This window comes from Anneissia japonica, unplaced genomic scaffold, assembly GCF_011630105.1.
Source record: "Anneissia japonica isolate Jap-2015-1 unplaced genomic scaffold, ASM1163010v1 scaffold670_len1213532_cov191, whole genome shotgun sequence".
Taxonomy (NCBI): Eukaryota; Metazoa; Echinodermata; class Crinoidea; order Comatulida; family Comatulidae; genus Anneissia; species Anneissia japonica.
The window spans coordinates 344,669-364,795 of NW_022693499.1; the positions used below are offsets into that span (position 1 = coordinate 344,669).

The 20,127-nt window shown below is 34.0% G+C and overlaps 1 protein-coding gene across 1 annotated transcript in view; it reads right to left on the reverse strand.

Moving 5' to 3' along the window:
• The window catches only part of LOC117100752 (acid-sensing ion channel 1A-like), a 24,407-nt gene extending 5,616 nt beyond the window's left edge, over positions 1 to 18,791 (reverse strand). The window contains exons 1-6 of the mRNA XM_033240548.1: positions 18,318 to 18,791; positions 17,569 to 17,807; positions 12,452 to 12,561; positions 10,547 to 10,710; positions 8,113 to 8,220; positions 5,493 to 5,631 (exon numbers count right to left, since the gene is read on the reverse strand). Coding sequence (XP_033096439.1) covers positions 5,493 to 5,631; positions 8,113 to 8,220; positions 10,547 to 10,710; positions 12,452 to 12,561; positions 17,569 to 17,807; positions 18,318 to 18,713 — 1,156 coding nt within the window. The 5' untranslated portion in view covers positions 18,714 to 18,791. The remainder of the gene's footprint in view (positions 1 to 5,492; positions 5,632 to 8,112; positions 8,221 to 10,546; positions 10,711 to 12,451; positions 12,562 to 17,568; positions 17,808 to 18,317) is intronic.
• Between the last annotated feature and the right edge of the window lie 1,336 nt (positions 18,792 to 20,127).

Consider the following 20,127-nt stretch of genomic DNA (forward strand, 5'->3'; position numbering starts at 1 on the left):
GAGCAATACAGTACTGTAATAGTAAAACTCGAGCGTCACGACATTGCGAAGTGTCTGATCTTGTTCCTCGTATCGTACTCACTTGAGTCAATCCGAGATGTCCCGAGTGAAGTTTCATGCAAATGTTTCGTACGGAAAAAAAAAAATCGCGGCCCGTTCCATTAACGATGGTGGGAATCAATTTTCCCTGCAGTCCAATGCCGTGAACAACGCATTTCAAACGCGTCGGTCGCTCAGTGTACCGGCGATTGCGACTTGCCTTGTCCTGGCCGTATCTGACGTTATAACACGTTGTTCATGCATATGCACTAAAACGCAAAACAAAAATGTTATTGCCATTCTCTAAATAAAACGTAACTCTCCCTCCCCACCCCCAAACCAGAGCGTTAATTGATCTTAAGACGAACGGGCGCCCAAAAAATTTCCTTGGAAGGTAATAGATGCAAGATGTTTATCTGGAGTTTTAAATTATTATTACACTACTAGGCATAGGCTAGTGAATATGGGGTGTAATACGCAGCAAAGTCTATGTTGAAATCAAAATGTTAATTGCAAAATTCAAGGTCTAATTTATCAAAACGTAGATGTAATTTCTCAAAATGTAGATCTTATTTTTCAAAACGAAGTTTTAATATTTTAAAACTTAGTTTTAATTTTCCAAAATGTAATTCTAATTTTTTACATTTTTAGAAATTAAACCTACCTTTTGATAAATTAGACATTAAATTTTGCAATTACATTTTGATTTTAACAGTAGACTTTTGCTGCGTATGGCATCCCATAGCTCTGTGCATCCACGAGAACCTAGTGTTCAATTAAAAAATTAATTCGATTTTGGGCGAACTGAGCGAATACAATGATTAAAAAGAAAAAAAAAGCAGAATAGTCCTATATGAGTACTTTAAATTAGTTGCAGAATTATTGCTTACAGTCACGTAACATTAGAGCCTTCATTCAGTCTGCTACTGGTGTAATATCAACATCCAGTCTGTTTCATTATTACCGTGAACTTATTATTAACAAATATTTTAAAGTAAAGATAAAAGGAGGTGATTTATTTATGTTATGCAACTTGTTTACTTTCTTTTGTACGTATTTTCTTATGTTAGATATGAATAAAACAATGATTTGTTTTTAGGACTATGATATTGCATGACGAATGATCATCTATGATGGATGCATCCTTCACGTTAAACCTCGTCTAGGCCTATATCGTAAAGCATATAGTGGTCTGAGACGGATGCAGAATTTGGCAGTAGGAGGAGCGTAGGAGTCGACACCACCTCAGCCCCACCATGGTTGGGGCTGAGGTGGAAACATTTTTAAAAACATGAACCTCTAGGTGCCCGGAAATTGCACTCTCATACCTTAAAAATATTACCGATAATTCATGTCAACAATATACTAAAACAATTATTTTTCTTAATACAATTTAGTGGGATGCGATCGTACCGTCTCCACCCCTCTGCATCCTCCCCAGGTGGTGGTGCCAGTGGACCACTGTATGGGCATATTTGCGAAGTCCTATAGCTTCGCAGCATCGAGCGAAGTTTCTTAGTTTACATAGTAGGAATTTTAAAATTTTAATTGAAAAATTATTTAGTATTGTATTTTCAGACTGACAGTAAATAGGCCTATATCACTTCTATGTATCAAATCAATCACCTGTTTTATTTTTGATTTATTCAAATACGAATATTGCGCATGCGCAAAATATGTTCTATAAGGATTATTATGAATAATTCATGAGATTTTACCAAAGTACCGGTACCCTAAATAGGTCCATGGTTAAAAACATTTTCAGTACGCGCCTAGAGTTCTGAAGACCAACAAACAAGGGCGCTAATCATGATTCTTTGTATGTATTGCAAGTCTTTCAGCGCGGCTACGATTGAGGTGGATATTGATATTCATGAGCTAACACTGATCCAACTCAACGTCGATGTGTGCAAGCAATCAACAAAGTGACAACGCACATCAGAAAAATACTATAACTGAATCGTCTTATGGCACCCACTTACATTCGATTCATTTCAATTCAATTTTATTTCATCTCAACTAACAGCATTAACGCTGGATTACGAGAATACTTTTAAATAAGATTGTAAAAATTGATAAAATTATTTTGGTAAGACATTTTAATTATATTTACAAAACTAGAAAAATAAAATTAATTTACATACTCATAACATATCAAAATAAGTTATAACAATTAGATTATAATTTATATAAAAATACACATTGTCTTATCAAAATATTTAAAACAATTAATTAAAAAAAAAACCCCAACTTGTTGCATAATAATTAATGATTAACCATGGTATTATACGTGTTCAGAATATAACGGGCTGGGAAATTCCTTCTGTTTAGATGTATAATTGTTTCATACCATTTAGTGGTAAACATTAGTTCATACATTGTCTTACTGTTCCTATTGGGTATAGATTATTTCCTGCAAGGAAACGGACCAACTCTGGAGAAAGCATGTTAGTGTCAGGGCCGGCTGAACGTTTTTCAAAGTGGGGAGGCCACTAGTAAGATGAATGAGAATATGAATCAGGGGGATCTGGATTCAAATTTAGGAGTGGGGTCAAGATTTATCCCCAAAACCCCCAAAAGGAAGTGGGGTCCGAAGGTTCTACACCCGGAAAAATTTGGATTCCTAGATGGCAGGAAATGAGCTTTTCCTACTTTTGAGGTAGGTGTATTTTAATGATTCTAAAGTTCTTCAAAATTCAAGATTTTCCCACTCTTATAAGGATTCTAGGAATCGGGTCCTGCGAAAAATGTTGATTTCGAAATGGCAGGAAGATAAGCTTCCCGAGTTCTGAAGTGCCTTTTTACGAAAGCCTATTCGTGCCACTTAAGTATATAAAATCATCAAAATGTAATCCGAAATTTCGGATTAGTAATCCGAAATAACGGATTAGTAATCCGTTATTTTGAATTAGTAACTCGTTATTTCGGATTACTAATCCGAAATTTCGAATTAGTAATTCGTTATTTCGAATTAGTAATCCGTTATTTCGGATTACTAATCCGAAATTTCGAATTAAGTAATTCTTATTTCAAATTATCGTTATATTTCGAATTAGTAATTCGTTTTTTCGGATTACTAATCCGAAATAACGAATTACTAATTCGAAATTTCGGATTAGTAATTCGTTATTTCGGATTACTAATCCGAAATTTCGAATTAGCAATTCGTTATTTCGAGTTAGTAATTCGTTATTTCGGATTACTAATTCGTTATTTCGAGTTAGTAATTCGTTATTTCGAGTTAGTAATTTGAAATTTCGGATTAGTAATCCGAAATAACGAATTACTAACTCGAAATAACGAATTACTCAGGAGCGAGGACGTAGGCCTAGGCCTAGAGAGAGAGAGAGTTGGGACGCGGTAACGTCTTGCCCTAGTTTTCACACGTTTCACTCGGTTTCAGTAATTTTGAAAGGAACACATGAATCATGCTGTCATAATAGCGTTGTTACAAATAAAAAGTGTATAAGAGACAGGTTACAAATAAAAAGAACTAACATAATTGTCCATTTAATATTGGCATGTATTTAATAATCTATTCATTATTTACTACAGTGAGAAAAGAAAGAAAAACAGTATTTACACAGGATCACAATAAATAGCTATTAGTATGGTGATTATGTCTTGCTGAGCTATACTGGAAAAAAAGTCTAGTTTATCATAAATTATAGTGTACTGTATAATGTCTGTTTTTGCATTATTAATAAAAAATATTTTCATTAAAATCGAGACACTGAAAATAATTATAGGCCTATGTTTTTCTTTAATTTTTTTAAATGTATAAACTTAAATCTTTTTTGTTGCAGTAATTTTTGTTGTACCTGTTACTGTACACACTGTTTATTGAGAAAAAGTAATTCAGTTATTGCAATTCGTAAAACATTATACAAAGACAGACACTCTTCAGGATTATTTGGTTGAGACAGTTGTCTTTCTCTCATTAATATCGAACAAAGATCAAACACATCTTTGTCACATGTGTACTGGCTCTTGAAAATTCACTCAGTAATTCGTTATTTCGAGTTAGTACGAGTTAGTAATTCGTTATTTTGTATTACTAATTCGTTATTTCGAGTTAGTAATTCGTTATTTCGAATTAAGTAATTCGTTATTTCGAATTAGTAATTCGTTATTTCGGATTAGTAATCCGAAATTTCGAATTAGTATTTCGTTATTTCGGATTACTAACTCGAAATAACGAATTACTAATTCGAAATTTCGGATTAGTAATCCGAAATAACGAATTACTAATCCGAAATTTCGAATTAATAATCCGAAATAATCGTTATTTCGGATTAGTAATCCAAAATAACGAATTACTAATTCGAAATTTCGGATTAGTAATCCGAAATTACGAGTTACTAATTCAAAATAACGGATTACTAATCCGTTATTTCGGATTACTAATCCGAAATTTCGGATTACATTTTGATGATTTTATATACTTAAGTGGCACGAATAGGCTTTCGTACCTTTTAATGACTTCGAAGTTCTTAAAAATTCAAGGTTTTCCCCTTTTGAAAACGATCAGGTAATTTTTTTTCATTCTTATTACAGTAAATAGGCCATGTGTGTATACATAGGGAAGGGGTACATTTAAAATTTGGGCAATTGCATACGTATTCTTTTGACATGAATCGATATATCCCAAAAATTGTTCTCCCTCCTGAAAATCTTAATTCCTTGATGGCGGGAAATGTGCTTTCCCGACTAATAATGTTCTTATTGTAACAATAAATTCAGCTCACGGTCCTGAAAAAGTAGGTCTAGAATTCTTTTTTTTTTTTTTTTTTTTTTTTTTTTTTTCTCTGCTCTAGAGAGGGGGTCAGGACCCCGACCCTCCCAGATCCGCCAATGTGAATTGCGAAAAAATGTAACTCGGTCGGGGACCGGAAAAACACTCTCTTTCTCCTCCCTCTCCTCATTCTTCCCTCCTTGTTTTCTTGCATTTCTTTCCGATCATACAAAAATCTCCATAGACATTTATTTTTTTGCCCAAAAGTGAGGGGCCCGGGCTCCCCGGTTTCGCCGGCCATGAGTGTGGGTAATTTTCGCCTGCATCTTGGATATTGTACAAGCACGTGCGTTAGTGGGACAACTTGTTGTTTCAGCAGCGTACTCATGGGTGTCTGTTCTGATTGGTCAGTTCTTTGGTTTAATTGACACTCCGGAAAGGTCAATTTATGTGTTTGTGGGACAACCGCCAATTCCTGGCTCTGTTCTGATTGGTCGGTTATTAAGTTTGATTGCCACTCCGGGGAGATATATTACAGTATGTTTGGCTGTCCATCCTGATGCAGCGCGTAGACTATTTAATTCAAAACACAAACAAGTGTCAGATCATTATTGACCCTTGTGGCGTTCCATATAAATTCATTATAAATCAATTTCTATAATATATGCCGCTTGAAACATAATCCTGCGCACTTGAATAGCCTACTGGTATCACTTACCATCTTCTTCATTTGTAAGGTCACATGGTTTGACAGTCCTTTCTTTTGGATCCAAGCTTGTTTCATTGGTAGGATAGTATATGTCATAGCAACCGCAATGTTCCATTATTTGTCGTTGATAACACGTCTTCACACAAGTCTATTAGTAAGACAGATAAATGAAACAATAATAAATCATAATGACATGGTTGTGATGATGATGATGATGATGATGATGAAATATTAATAATAATGTTATTATGGCTAATAACAATATTAATAATAATAATATTTGTTTGAGCACTGTATTATCATCTAATTCGTGTATCATTTGCCAGCTGCTAACTTTTTATTACGTACAGTAGTAGCTTAAAATTGGCTCCACTATGATTGAGCTCTGAAGTTGTAGGAGGGGAGAGAGGGACTGGTGGTCTTCCGTAATGTACGGATGCCTGTATGATTGCGAAAGAGTGTGGTTCGATTCTCACCAGAGACCTCTTGTTTCATATAACTATAAATAAGGAACTTTCGTTGATGAACTATGTCTTGATATGTTTGATTTATTATATCATGTTGCCATATACTTTATGCGTGTGTGTGTATATGTATGTAGGTCTTATGTGTGTGTGTATATATAATATATATATATATATATATATAATTATTAATTATATTGTGTCTAACTCAACGTTTCCGCATCATTATTTTGTCTTATTTTCTGTTTTATTATTTGAACACATGTGGACAAATATGACTTACACATCTAGATGTGTATAAGAGACAGTAATAATACAGTCAATCAAGACGTATTGTTTTGATATTTTTGAGATTTATAGTATTATATTATTTTAGCTTTTTTTCTGATTTTTGTACATACATTAGATTGTAATCATAAGATAATTTAAGGTAAATTTGAATTTACTTTTTTATGCTCTCGTATGTAAAATGGGTATTTGTCTATAAAGGTGTTTTAAAAGTATTTCATTGTGTGTAAATTTAAAGCGCTCTTGTAATATAGCACTATATTTTAATACAAGTTTGTTTTGTTCTCTTGATGGGTTTCAAGCATTTGCTACTTTTTACACATTGTATGCTTTTATACTGCTGTTTAAGTAAATGCAAGTTGAAGAAGAATCATTAAAGGTGGGAGAACCCCACGAAAGACAAAAAAAATAATAATATTAATAATAATAATAATAATAATAATAATAAAAGAAATAATAATAATAAAAGAAATAATAATTAAACGATAATAAATAATGATGATAATAAATGATGATGATGATGATGATGGCATGATGATTAAATGATGATATTAATTGTAATAAAACATAACGCAATCAGAAATGTGTCGTCCATCAACATCGTATAGTATGCATTCATATTATTTAATCATGAAAATCCTAATTGGTAAGCAACGTTTGCAACTAAATAAGAACTAAAATAAATAATATGAACATATAATGACTAGATCAAGTATGACAGGGAGGGAAAAAGACAAGATAACTGGCAGGTGGAGCAAAAATATCTGTTTTGAGGGTTGAGAATCAGGACAGATGGATATCATAACAAGAGTGTAAGATTGTAATATAAATAGTATTGTATAAACAGCAAAAAACGAAGCACTGGTGTTATGCGTTGCGTAGCACCGTGGCACTGTATCCGGCTTAAGTCTGATGTTTGCTGCATTTTATGTAGATAATTGCTTCTATTTTTTTTCTCATTTAAAATGGTCATTGTATTTATGTTAAACACATACAGTCAAAAAGTATATACATGTAAAAGGAATAGTCACTCTTAGTGGCGGCGCTGCAAGGGGAAAGGGGCATTTGTTTTATTTTTCCCTAAAATTTCATCTTGCTCCCTACTTGCTCCCCCACCCCCAGATTTCAGACGCTAGCTCCACCACTGTTCAAGCTGGCCTGCAGTGATACTTATGCATATAGGATGAGATGGAGCCCACTGCTAATTCCCTAATTGTTTGTATATGTAGGATTTACCCACAAACAATATTTTTTTCGTTTATTTTTTCCACAAAATCGTAATTACAATACTTCTATTCAGTACGAACTTGTAGAATGTAACGCAAAACTGTTTTTGCGTAGATATTGCAGCAGGTGCATTTTAATGCCGTAAATCTAGCAAGAATACGGTAATGACATGAAGGTAATTTTTCATTTATTCAATATCCAGTTAAAATTAATACAAGGCAAAACAAGATGTTCATTATCTGAGGATTGCCAAAAGTACAATCACTATCAAGTGGCTCTCCTATACTATAGGCATCTTTACACGAAAATATACATAAAAAAAACCAATATAGAAGATTCAAACAGATCAGCAATAAACGATTGCAATTAACATTAATATGAAATGCCAGTAAACAATTTACAAAGAACATATAGAATTGTAAAACGAATTTTTAAAACAGTTAAAACTATCAAGAAAAAGCATTCTTATTTCAAGAATTTGTCCATGCAAACTTATGCTTAAAAACTACAGATTCAAGATGACGGTAAATAAATAAATAGACGGACAATAAAATTGAAGATGTTAAAATGATTAAAATTATAATGATTTTTAAACTGGACATTTATATTGAGATGTACAATTTACTTACACGCACAAGGTTTAGACCTACCTGTTGATTGTATTCGACTCCGTAGAATGTGTAGAAGTCCCAGTAGTTGGCCATTTCTTCTTCAGACATGCAAGGTTTGTCATAGGTTGACAACCGGTTTATTTCAACCTATTAGAATCAATATACCAATCCCATTAGCCACATGATTAGATAACATTTGTTATCATATCATTTTATTTTTATTTTTATTTGTTCACCTTTCAACAGCAACGCAAGTTGCCACTTAAAGAAATGAAACTAAGACAATATTTTATAAATATATAGACACTGAAAAAAAAAAAACATTGTAAAATTCATTTGCTAAAATCAAAAAAAAAAAAAAAAACAAACCATAAGTTTTAAATTACATAATTATTTTTAAGAAAGTAATACAGTGTGTTTTAAAAATAGAATAAGAAAATATCAATATTGATATCAGATTGAATTAAAGAATTATATAAATTAGGTAACCGTGCTTGAAACCTCTTAGGTGAAACAATGGAACATAGCATTGGACTTCAAAATATTATACAAAGTGGAACTCAGAGACAGCATCAATCCAGTTAGAATATTATTTCCATTTTAGTAAAAAGTGTGATCACCTTTCCTGGGTATACTGTATAATGAAATTTATATTATTCTGTTTACTGTTATTTAAACACCCTAAATATTACGAAGATGGATAAACAATTTGTCAAGGTAACTAGAAACATAAACTACCGTTTAAAAGAAACATTTTTTAAAACCCACAATACAGTGAATTGATTAAAAAATTCTAAATAAAAACATTTTCTCTAATAAAATCTTTTGTTATTTATAAGTTTCAATTGTAACGTGATTACGTTTTGCTTAAATTAAAATTTGACGTGTCTGGAAGAATGAATAAAAAAAGAGTTAAATGTGGCCAGTGGTCTAATCCGTTTGTAGCAATCTGCCAGGCAGGCCAATGCTAGTCGCAGGTGTGTGACACCGTGTCTGCTGGCCAGTTCTACTCGCATGTGACAGCTTTTCTACTATACTAAGCCAGTCCTACACGGATTGACGGGGTTAATTTAGCACGTGATCATTTGGGAACTCACATTTGATGTGTAATTTAAATGAGATCTTCGAAAACCGAATGGATTTTTTAATTGGCTCCCTCAATCAGACATTATACATTTTTACAACTGTTAATTATTCCAATACCAATGACTAGAGAGAAGGACTGGATTTAATTATTACCGGTAGAGTCGCGATTAACAACGCCCTTTACAAAAACAGCTCTCTAATTGCATTGTTATTGTACAGATTTGCTTCAAATATAATTAAGCATCAGTGAATTACAATTTGATAATTCATCACATTGTTTGTTATTGGAACGGCCGTGAAGACTTGTCAGCGCCAGCGCGTATGAATATACAGTGTAAAATATTGATGTTTACTAACCTCTTTAGTTTGTGGATATCGAACAATAAGCGAATGGTGTTGGGTTCTAATGTCAACAAAACATTAGTTTCTTAATCGTTGTTTTAAAAAAAAATAAAATATTGAAATTAGACAGCCTAATGGATGGATTACTACACACTGGGTTCAGCTATTTGGATATTTAAAGTGTATAATTTACCGACTAAAACTCAAGTTGGTCTATTCTTAAGGTTTGGATTTTTTAGACTAGTTGAGTTATTTTTATAAACACAATCTTTCGTTTAAGTTCACTTCGTTCAGTACACTTCTTCATTCACATGTCAAGACTCAATTCGCCAATTGACCCATCTATCAAATTATTATTATAATGTAAATATACACTTATATGTATAATGATTGAATACACGTATTTATTCGAATAAACGCCCCGATTTGAATAAATTCACCCTTTCATATCTCATTTGGAATAAACGCCCCGAGAACTGTATTTTTCCCCCAACAAACGCCCCTAAATTATTGTAAACAAATCTAATGGAAGCAACATCATTGTCAACACATTCTATTATTGTTCTACTCCAGTAAATTACATTTTTTCTAATCAGGTTGGATCAATAAATCTTCATGATCACACAATAACACATTTTCACGGTAGATCCACGTTTACAGCGAAAATGGGGCATTTATTTGAGTATATACGTATCTAAACGCTTATCCCGAATAAACGCCTCCCTCGAATAAGTGTCCCGTCAAAAATCCTTCTCAACAATAAACAACCCGTGTGGCGTTTATTAAAATAAATACGATATACTACTCTCTCACGGAACTTCGTGTTTGACAGTAACACGAAAAGGAAATATTTTTCCAGTGCTTTTCAACGAGTAGTTCAACGAGTGGGTTCAACGAGTAGTAGCCGATGGGAAGAATTTATTCTGTCAAAATCTAGCCAGATATCATGCAATACGTAGCCTCTTTTTAGTGGTTATCTTCTTTTTATCGCATCGCGACATTTCACAAGGAGGGTAAGTGTATCCTCTGTGTAAATAAGACTTACCCTTCTTAATGCGATGGATGTATGATGCCCGGGAGATACGTAGTAGCCTTCCTCTTCCGGAAAGGGCATCTTGCCTTGGTCATGTATAACAACCCGTACCCCTGCACTCGCCGAAACATCGTACAAATATTCATTTTGCTCAATAAACAGCATTATACTTAGTCCTATTATGTAATACGCAAACAAAAAATCCTTGATGAAAACATGTTGATTTCAAGCTTCAGTGTATTTTATATACACACGTAATTATATAATTATTATTAATGGTCATATTATAATTATTATCACCATCATTTTTGTTGTCGTTATAATCAATATCACCTTAATCTACATTATTATTATTATTATCTCCGATAAGGAGATATGTTTTCAGTCGTGTAGGTGTGTGTGCGTGTCACTATTTGCTGTTTTCGTGTGTATTTTTTTGTTTGCGACATATCTTATAAAAGGCTGCACAGACATGACTGAAAATTACAGGTAGTGTTAGGTATAACCAAATGAAGAAATGATTAAATTTTGGTGATTATCCGGAGTATGGTGTGGATGTGAGGGCCATTTAAAGGGATTTTAGAGCAAACGTCATAGACAAGATATCTCAAAAACTAATCAACTGATATGAATGAAATTTCGTTAAAGCTTTACCCAAGGTACAAGGAAGAAATTATGAAGTGTTGTTAACGATCCAAATTCGACTGTTCATTTGAGGGCCAAAAGGTCCCAGACTTAACTATCTTGAAAATGGATCTATGGATAAAAATGACAATTGGCAGAATAGTTTGTCATGTTTTAATCAAGAAGTGTGTCAATTTTGGTCACGATCCGAAGTAGGGTGTGGATAAAGAATAAGTTTCCGTATTACCGTAGGCAGAAACAATAGCTATGAATATTTAAATTATTGCAATTACAGTAAAGGTGTACAGCGTTTTATATGTACTAACTTCACTTTTCTGGGAACTTATTGGGAATATTTTAAAATTATCTTTACATTTAAAAATGTGACGCTAAAAATTAAATTCCCATATTTCTATTTCCAAAATATTTCCATTTCAACACTAGCACATTGTATGTATTTTGTTGTCAGCTATAAGAGTAAAACATGTCTGGATTTGGCAGTTATACAACTGATACAATAAAAGGCGTTCGAAAAAAGCAGCGATTATGTTTTTGTTTCGATTATGGATCATTCATATCAAAACGTCGCAGATCAGATATCTCAAAAACAAAACAACTCATCTAAATGAAATTTTCGTGTTAGTGTAGTTTTTTAAAAGTAGATTATGGTTAGTGGTTGGAAAGTAGGAACATATTTTTGAGGATTTTTTTTTTATGGAAAGAGATTGACGGTGGGTGGAGATATGCTCTCTACTGAGGGCTCTTGCTAGTAGTAATAGCAGCAGCAGCAGCAGCAGTAGTAGTAGTAGTAGTATAGTAGTACTACCAAAAAAAATTTACTCGCCCCCCAGTCGCCCACCCCCCAGAATTAGCGCCCCTCAACTGATCATCGAGCCCCCCCACCACTTCACCTTCGCGCCTCCCATCAGCCCCATAGCAGTAGCAGTAGCAGCAACAGCAGCAGCAGCAGCAGTAGTAGTAGTAGGAGGCCTAGTAGTAGTAGTAGTAATACAGTAGTAGTAGTAGTAGTAATGCAGTAGTAGTAGTAGTAGTAGTAGTAGTAGTAGTAGTAGTAGTAGTAGTAGTGGTAGTAGTAGTAGTAGTAGTAGTAGTAGCAGTAGTAGTAGTAGTAGTAGTGTAGCAGTAGCAGTGGTAGTATAGTAGTAGTAGTAATAAAATCATGAGATCGATTTGTATTCATCAAATCCTATACCGTAGGCAATAACTTTGATTAATGCAAGCTAGAGTTCTAATTTTCATAAACATTGCAAATTCTGAATAGAAATACATTACCTGCACTAGGTCCTGAATACTTGCTTTTCTTTGGTTCACTGCTGTTGGGATTTGAATTGAAGGTATAGCAGTTGCCATGAAACGCATTAAAGAAATGATTCGTAAAGTTCCTAATCGATGACAAGAATATATATTAAAAACAAAATTTAAAATAAATTAATACCATGTTGAATAATATTGTAACCTGATATTTTATTATTGTAAAGAATAGAATAGTATTGCGTAACTATATATTACTGTTTAAAATTATTATTAAAGTCTGTCATTATAGTCGATGATATTATATTTCACATTGTGTGAAGTAACACGTGACAGGTAGAAGCATTTCAGACAAGCACATAATATTATCAGTATTAAATTCATCACAAACACAATAAGTGTTAATCATTTTCCAAGTTGATTCACCTCATTGAATTCTCATATTATTTGGTATTTGACATTTTGCCTCCTTTTAAATATATAAATAGAATAAGAAGTAGACTTGCTTTCGTTCCAAGGGACAAAGGACATTTATTTATTCTTTTTACACAATGGCCTCTGACCCATATAAATATAGATTAACATAAATTTAAAGAGAAATATGATCGTTTCTACGTTTAAATGATAAATATAAATATTTAGATAAATCAATAATAATATTAGGAGTACTGGTGGATTTGAATACAGGCGGACTTGAACTAAAAAATGCAGGTATAAAAGTATTCCTAATATCGACTAAAATAGGCAGATCAATGTAAAATGGTATTCATCTTCAACTAAATTTAAGGAGCAAAATTTGCATTTTCTATTATTTCATTTTGATTTGAACCATTTACCAGTTTCGATTTCAAGTTCGAGGATAGCTAGACGAAGTTTAGTCAGAATCTGTCTATATTTCAAATCTCCAAGATGAAATACATAAGTATCAACATTAAAGTTGTTTTTAAAAGTAATATAGTATTTTAGGTTTTGAGTGTGAAGCGATTTTCCCTTGGAGTTGTTGACGTTCAATGTCGGTTAAACGTAAATAAATTCGTCATGATTAGTAGCATTCTGTGTAGAGTAGACTTATTACTCTGCATCGATTTTGTTTAAAGATTAACGGCTCTAGCTTGAATATGTGGTTGAATAGGCCTCAGTTAGTTTGTAAACTGACTTCTGTTAAGGTTTTAGTGTCTCCCGTGTGTGTGTACTAAATAATTATAAACAACACTTAATTATGGTAAAATTGGCCCGTGGACACCTGGCCTTTTGCCACCAGGCCTTTTGCCACCGGGTATGTTGCCACCCGGCCTTTTGCCACCCAGCCATTTGCCACCCGACATTTTTCCCTCCAGGCCAGTTGCCACCCAGCCCGTTGCCATCCTAGGCCCGTTGCACACCCGGCCTTTTGCCACCTAGGCCCGTTACCACTTTAGGCCCGTCCACCCGGTATTTTGCCACCCGGCCTGTTGCCACCCTAGGCCCGTTGCGACGTGGGCTTTAGCCACCCGGCCCGTTTATTTTAATAAATAATAATTCACATGTATATTTTCGTTGTGGTCGCGCAATTAAAATTAGATAAAAAAATTATCACCTAATTAAGGAATAAATGTTTTTTTTTTTTTTAAATAATCATTTTTAGTAATTAAAGAAGCAGGTTAGATAAATATTCTTTGATTGATTTTTTAAACAAATCTATGCTTACGGTGTTCTTAATTCATTTGGTAATTTGTTCCATTTTTTTTTTATTTCTGAGGCATAAAACGAACTTATTATATGTTCACTTGTTAGTGATTAGTCCAGTTATATTCCAAAATATTTGATTGAGTTCATTGTTTTTATAGGAACACTGTTGCAATTAACTGAAAACTCATCGATCTTTTTTAGCTTATGATTCGTTCTAAATATTACGGCCTCAGTTTTACCTAAGTGTAACAGTTTGTTATCAATGAGCCATTGATTACATGACACCAATTCTGCACTGAGACTGCTACAAAAATACGGTCTCTATCCGACACCAAAAGAACACTATCTTCAGCGTACAGTAAACGTTCACAGTTTACGCTTGTTGACATATAATTTACATAACAAAGAAACAAAAAGGGTGTGGGGGGCCTAAGATACTTCCTTGTGGGACACCAAATTCTATTCCAAGTGGCCTAGATTCTGATTTGTTCACAGATAGAATTAGTTGTCTGTATGATCGAAACCACTGAATTGGCCCAATCCCGATTGCTGTAACTTAAACAGAATATCGTGACCAACGGTGTCAAAAGCGTTTTGTAGATCTAATGTTACCATTCCAGTGTATTTCCATTTGACATGGGTACAGATATAATCAGTTACATGAATTAAGCAAGAGTCTGTAGAGAAAACGTTCTAAGACCTGATTGAAATTCAAGTAAGATGTTATTATACTCTTCTATTTGTATATACACTGTCTTTTCAAGTATTTGACATTACACTCAGAATACTTATTGGTCTATAGTTGGAAGCATTCGATTTATCATTTTTCTTAAACTGGGGGTATACACGGGCAATCTTGAAATCACCTGGTACTGTGTTTGTTAAAAGACTTCAATTTACTATGTGCGGTACAGGACGTTTGAGGCCACTGGCACCATCCCGCAAATAGTGGCGGCGCTAGGGGAGTTGGGGGGGGGGCTACAGCCCCCCCCCCTTTACATGCAAGATTGGAAGTTATGTAAAAAATTTAAATATATAATTTGCAAACATGTTATCATCAAAACAAATTTCATCATCTATTTTTAAAACAATTTTAGAGGAGGTTTTGGTTGTACTTTTGTAATCCCTGCAAAAAAGACAAATCAAAAATTGTTTATAATAAGAAAATGTAACGGTGTTGGCCTATTTAATTAACAGTGAAATGGTTGTACTGTAGTGCATAAAAAATTACCTACGACCTATCTTAGATTATGCATGCCCAATATGGAATTCCGGGTTAACTAAAGGTCATATCCAGAACATAAAGAGAATTCAGAAGAAGGTTTGCAAATGTATACTTGGTAATGCATATACTTCTTACTCTGAATCTCTTGACACACTTGGTTTGGAAACACTTCAATACCGTAGAACGCAATTGTGTAATGAATTTGCCAAAAAATTGGCTAATTCTAACTATTACAAAAATTGGTTCCCTGGTACTATACCAAGTTCCTATGTGACAATTAGGCATCAAATTCGCAAGTACGGTGCTTAAACTCACCGTTACTACTACAGCACCTACCTTATCTCTGAGCCGACTTTTAAACAACCTAACTGTTTATAATTGGTAAGGGGAGACTTTATTTCATTCCTTGTGTTTCATCAACATTTATTCATATCAGTATGTATGTATGTATGTATGTATGTAGGTATGTATATGTGTATCTATGTATGTATGTATGTACAGTATGTATGTTTGAAAGGCAAATAGGAAAAACCCATAAAACAGCAAACGGCTATATAATGCAAAACAATTTAAAATTAAAATTAAAACGGAACAGTAGAGAAAATCCGATCAGAATGACAAAATAAACTAAGCATCCACTGGAAGGAATCCCAATATGTGCAGACGGATCCGTTTCGGCCTTCCAGGCCTCATCAGTGCAGCTAGGGTACAGGCCCAAACGAAATGTTCGACCAGTTTAGGTAGGGCCCAAACTAGTCCCACTATTTTTTTTAAATAGTTTTCCTAGGTACATCCAGGCGAGGGTGGGGGAAGTGGGAATAGAATTTTTGAATGTGGGTGGTGTGGTGGTTGGGTGCTTGTTGGAATCTTGTTTTTATTCGGGGTCATTAATATTGGGGGGGGGGAGGTTCGCAAAACAAAGTGTAAACAAAAGTCTCAGCAAACCTTCTTGGTGTCTTTTTTTCTAATTGTTAATGTTTTGTTTTTATTTAAGTTGATCCCATAACTTTATGGGTTCTTTCTTATTTTCTTTTTTTTTTTTCACTTTTTGCACGTTTTACGTCTCTTCGGAATTTGTTTCTTATTTTACAGAACTTACACCATGTTTCTTTGTCTTTTCTGTTTTTCTTTACTTTACTCAACAGAGAATCACGAAGCCTGATATGTTCTAAAAGATCACCATCCATCCATGGTTTTGTTTTATTTCTGATACACACATATTTTATAGGAGCGATTTCATCTATGGCTTTAATTAGTGATTCGGGTAGGTAAATTGATAAGTTGATGACAGTTAAATTGTGTTTTTTGATTGTAAAAATATACTAAAACTGGATGGACACACAGTATTGCCCTCTTTGTATGGATTAAATAAAAAGTATATATTAAATAAATCAGGACACAATGTTCACTACAGTATTAGTTAAATTAGATTTAGACCAACTTCACCATTCAAATAAAAAATATAAAAACATATGCATCCATAATTACAAATTTGTGTTTAAAAAAACCCAATTCAGTATAATGTAAATATTCGCATTTAACATATGGTGGTAAAAGGCCGGGTGACAACGGGCCTAGGGTAGCAACAGGCCGGGTGGCAAAAGGCCGGATGGCAACAGGTCTGGGTGTCAATAACAGGCCGGGTGGCAACGGGCCGGGTGGCAAAAGGCCGGTTGGCAACGGGTCTGGATGTCAATAACGGGCCTAGGGTGGCAAAAGGCCGGGTGGTAAAAGGTTTGGTGGCAACAGGCCTTGGGTAGCAGAAGGCTGGTGGCTAAATGCCGGTGGTAAAAGGCCCGATGGCAACGGGCCGGGTGGCAGAAGGCCGGGTGGCAACGTATCAGGGTGGTACCGGGCCGGAACCCATTAAAGGCATAGCCAACGTCAAGAAGACACTGGATGAGTCGCAACAGATGCATGATAATCTCTGTCCGCACTAACAGTTAGTGTAGTGCCCATATGTGGGCATGATGATGTCATACTACATCCAAATATGGCATATCACATAATATTATCATATTTTTCACTTAAAATGTATAGTGTGAACAGAGCTTTAGAATCAATATTCCAATATTAAACTCTGTCCAGACTTAACTTTTCTTTGACAAAAAAAATTGTTGTATGCCCATATATAGTCATGATATGCATATTATTATTATTATTATTATTATTATTATTATTATTATTATTATTATTATTATTATATATGGTCAGGGTTTTACACAGTAATTCATATCGAACTTACTCAGGTGAACAAGAAAGGCTTGACCATGAACAACCGACAAGCAAGTCTTCAATTTGGTGTCCAAGGTTTTTCTTCTCTTCGTTGCTTTTATTTGACAACAGATTACTTAGTGTCTCTATCTGCTGCCGAGCAACTGTCTCCGTGCCATATGGATCGGTTTGAGAAAGGAAGTATTCCCAACCCTGATATTCTTCTTTTTCGTCTTGGTTGAAATCCACGTCACCATCGAATACATCGCACTATAAATATAGACCATTTAAACATGGAGCTATAAAATAGCTATAGCTCCATGATTTAAACAAGGAGGTTTTATTTGTTTTGTTGTACTTCGACTTTAATTAAATTTCGCCTGTTTGTTATAGATGAGTAATGTAATGGTTGATGTTTGAATAGTCCTTAATTATACATTCATTCTTTAATTTCGGAATCAATTTGTCCATATTTATAAACAGAAAAAAAAATAAATCAGCCAACGATATTGAAATGAACCACAAATAAGTCGTTAATAATCTATACAGCTTGCATAATTTTGTATTAATAGACTCAAATTTGGAAGGAGATCAGATCGTTGCGTCTGCTTTATACTGTTGATGTATTTTCTTTTTAAAGAAATAAATACTAAGAATTATAAAATGTAATTTAAAACTTCACAAGATTCACATGAGAATAATTCACTTTAGTAATAACTGTTTATTAAAAAAGAAAAGATACATCTATATCTGATTTTTGAAAAATCTAAACAAGTTTACCTGATCACTATCTTCTATCAGATTCGTATCTTTCAAATCTGGATCTTCTCTAAGCAAGGATTCTCGGATAGGGTTGATGTTACAAATCGTGACAGCGGGAAACTCTAGCTCGATCTTGTATTTAACATCAAGCTGAACGTCAACGGGATAAGTTAGATATTTTGCCACCAGTTCTTTGGATTGGTACAGCAATAACGAAACTGCAGTCAAAAACAGTGAAGTCCAAATAAGCTTGCCTAGTTTCGTCTCGGATCTATATATGTTCGGGATGCCGTGGGCTGTTGTTCTCTCAAAGATGTTGCACATCAAACTTTTAAACGATTTTCCATTTGTTTGGTCAGTAGTTTTAGTGTCTGGACGCTCACCAAACGCGTTTCCATACTGGTGGTCCGTCATTCTCGTAGCTGGCGTGATTCCAGGATATGCGACAATAAACTGCCTTTCCCTTATTTCATTGAAGACGTACGACTCTCCTTCGACGTCATAGCGAAATGCCGGATTTAGAATTAAGTTCCAAGTAATAAAGCAAACATTAATTGATTTTAAATGAGAACCTTGTCATTATATGCTTACAGAAATAAATTGCCACGGCAACATTTAGCGATATGGAATGCAATAAGGTAACAATATTATATTCACTCATCTGTATATAATTGTGTTAAACCAAATTATTCTAATTGGGAAATAGATGTTGTTATTCCTTATAGGTCTTGGCGAACGGTTTTCACTCATTGTTTCGTTATTTTTTTTTATATAGATATAACACATCGGAGTAGTTTATTCTAGTGGGCTTTATCATTTATTTTCAGCTTCATTACTATCTCTATATAATTAGGAAGGAATGTGATCATTTATGCCCGTTACGATCGTTACCGCAACCGTTTTACCAATATATATTATGAGTGGGTGTCCGTGTTTGTGTAGAATGTATAGGTCTACCACAGTGCTACGAAAGCAATATTGATTTCATATGTTACTTCATTATACGATTTATATAGGCCTATATACACTTACTGATTGAATATTGATTGATTGTTCAATAGGCAGATTGTTCGATTTACTGATTGATTGACTAATTGATTGATTCATGCTTTATGTACAAGTTTTAATAACAGTATCATATAATTTTTTTTTTACAACATAAATTTTTTTAGAAACCACTAAGATGATATGAAACAGCAATTGTGTTAATTGGAGTGGAAAAATACCTTGTATTTCTCTCCGTCATTTTCCTTGGAAAATGTTTTTGTTTGCTATAAAATTAAAATTAACAAGAGTTGTAATAGGGCCTACAGTAAACAATATTTTGGTCAGGGGCAGCTAAACCAAGTTTTACTGTAACGTATTAAGAAACCTAAAATCCGACTGTGCTTGTAAAAAATCTTGCATTAAAATTAACATGATTTGGAATAGGGCCTACGAAAACCGAGTATGCTTGACGAAAATCGAATGTTTTTGTTAACCGACTGTGCCTAAAAACCGAGTGTGATTCAAAATCAACTGTGTATGAAAGTTGCCCTTTCGGCGTTCCATATAAAACCGCAAAACATCTGACTGAGACACGGCTACTGATTGTGGAAGTATACGTAAACGTCAACGTGGTCAGGAAACAGGTGTCATTCCAGTTAAAAAGTCGGTTAAAGTAATTATTTTTCCTACAATTAATCTGAAATATAGATTGATATTCACTTCTTGAGACCGCGAATTTAAAGATCTATTTTGTTACAGTTTTTCAGACCGGTAGGTTTCGTACCCCAGACGTGTATTGAGTACCTCCGTTTTGTATTGTGTCCACAGGCTTTAAAATAAG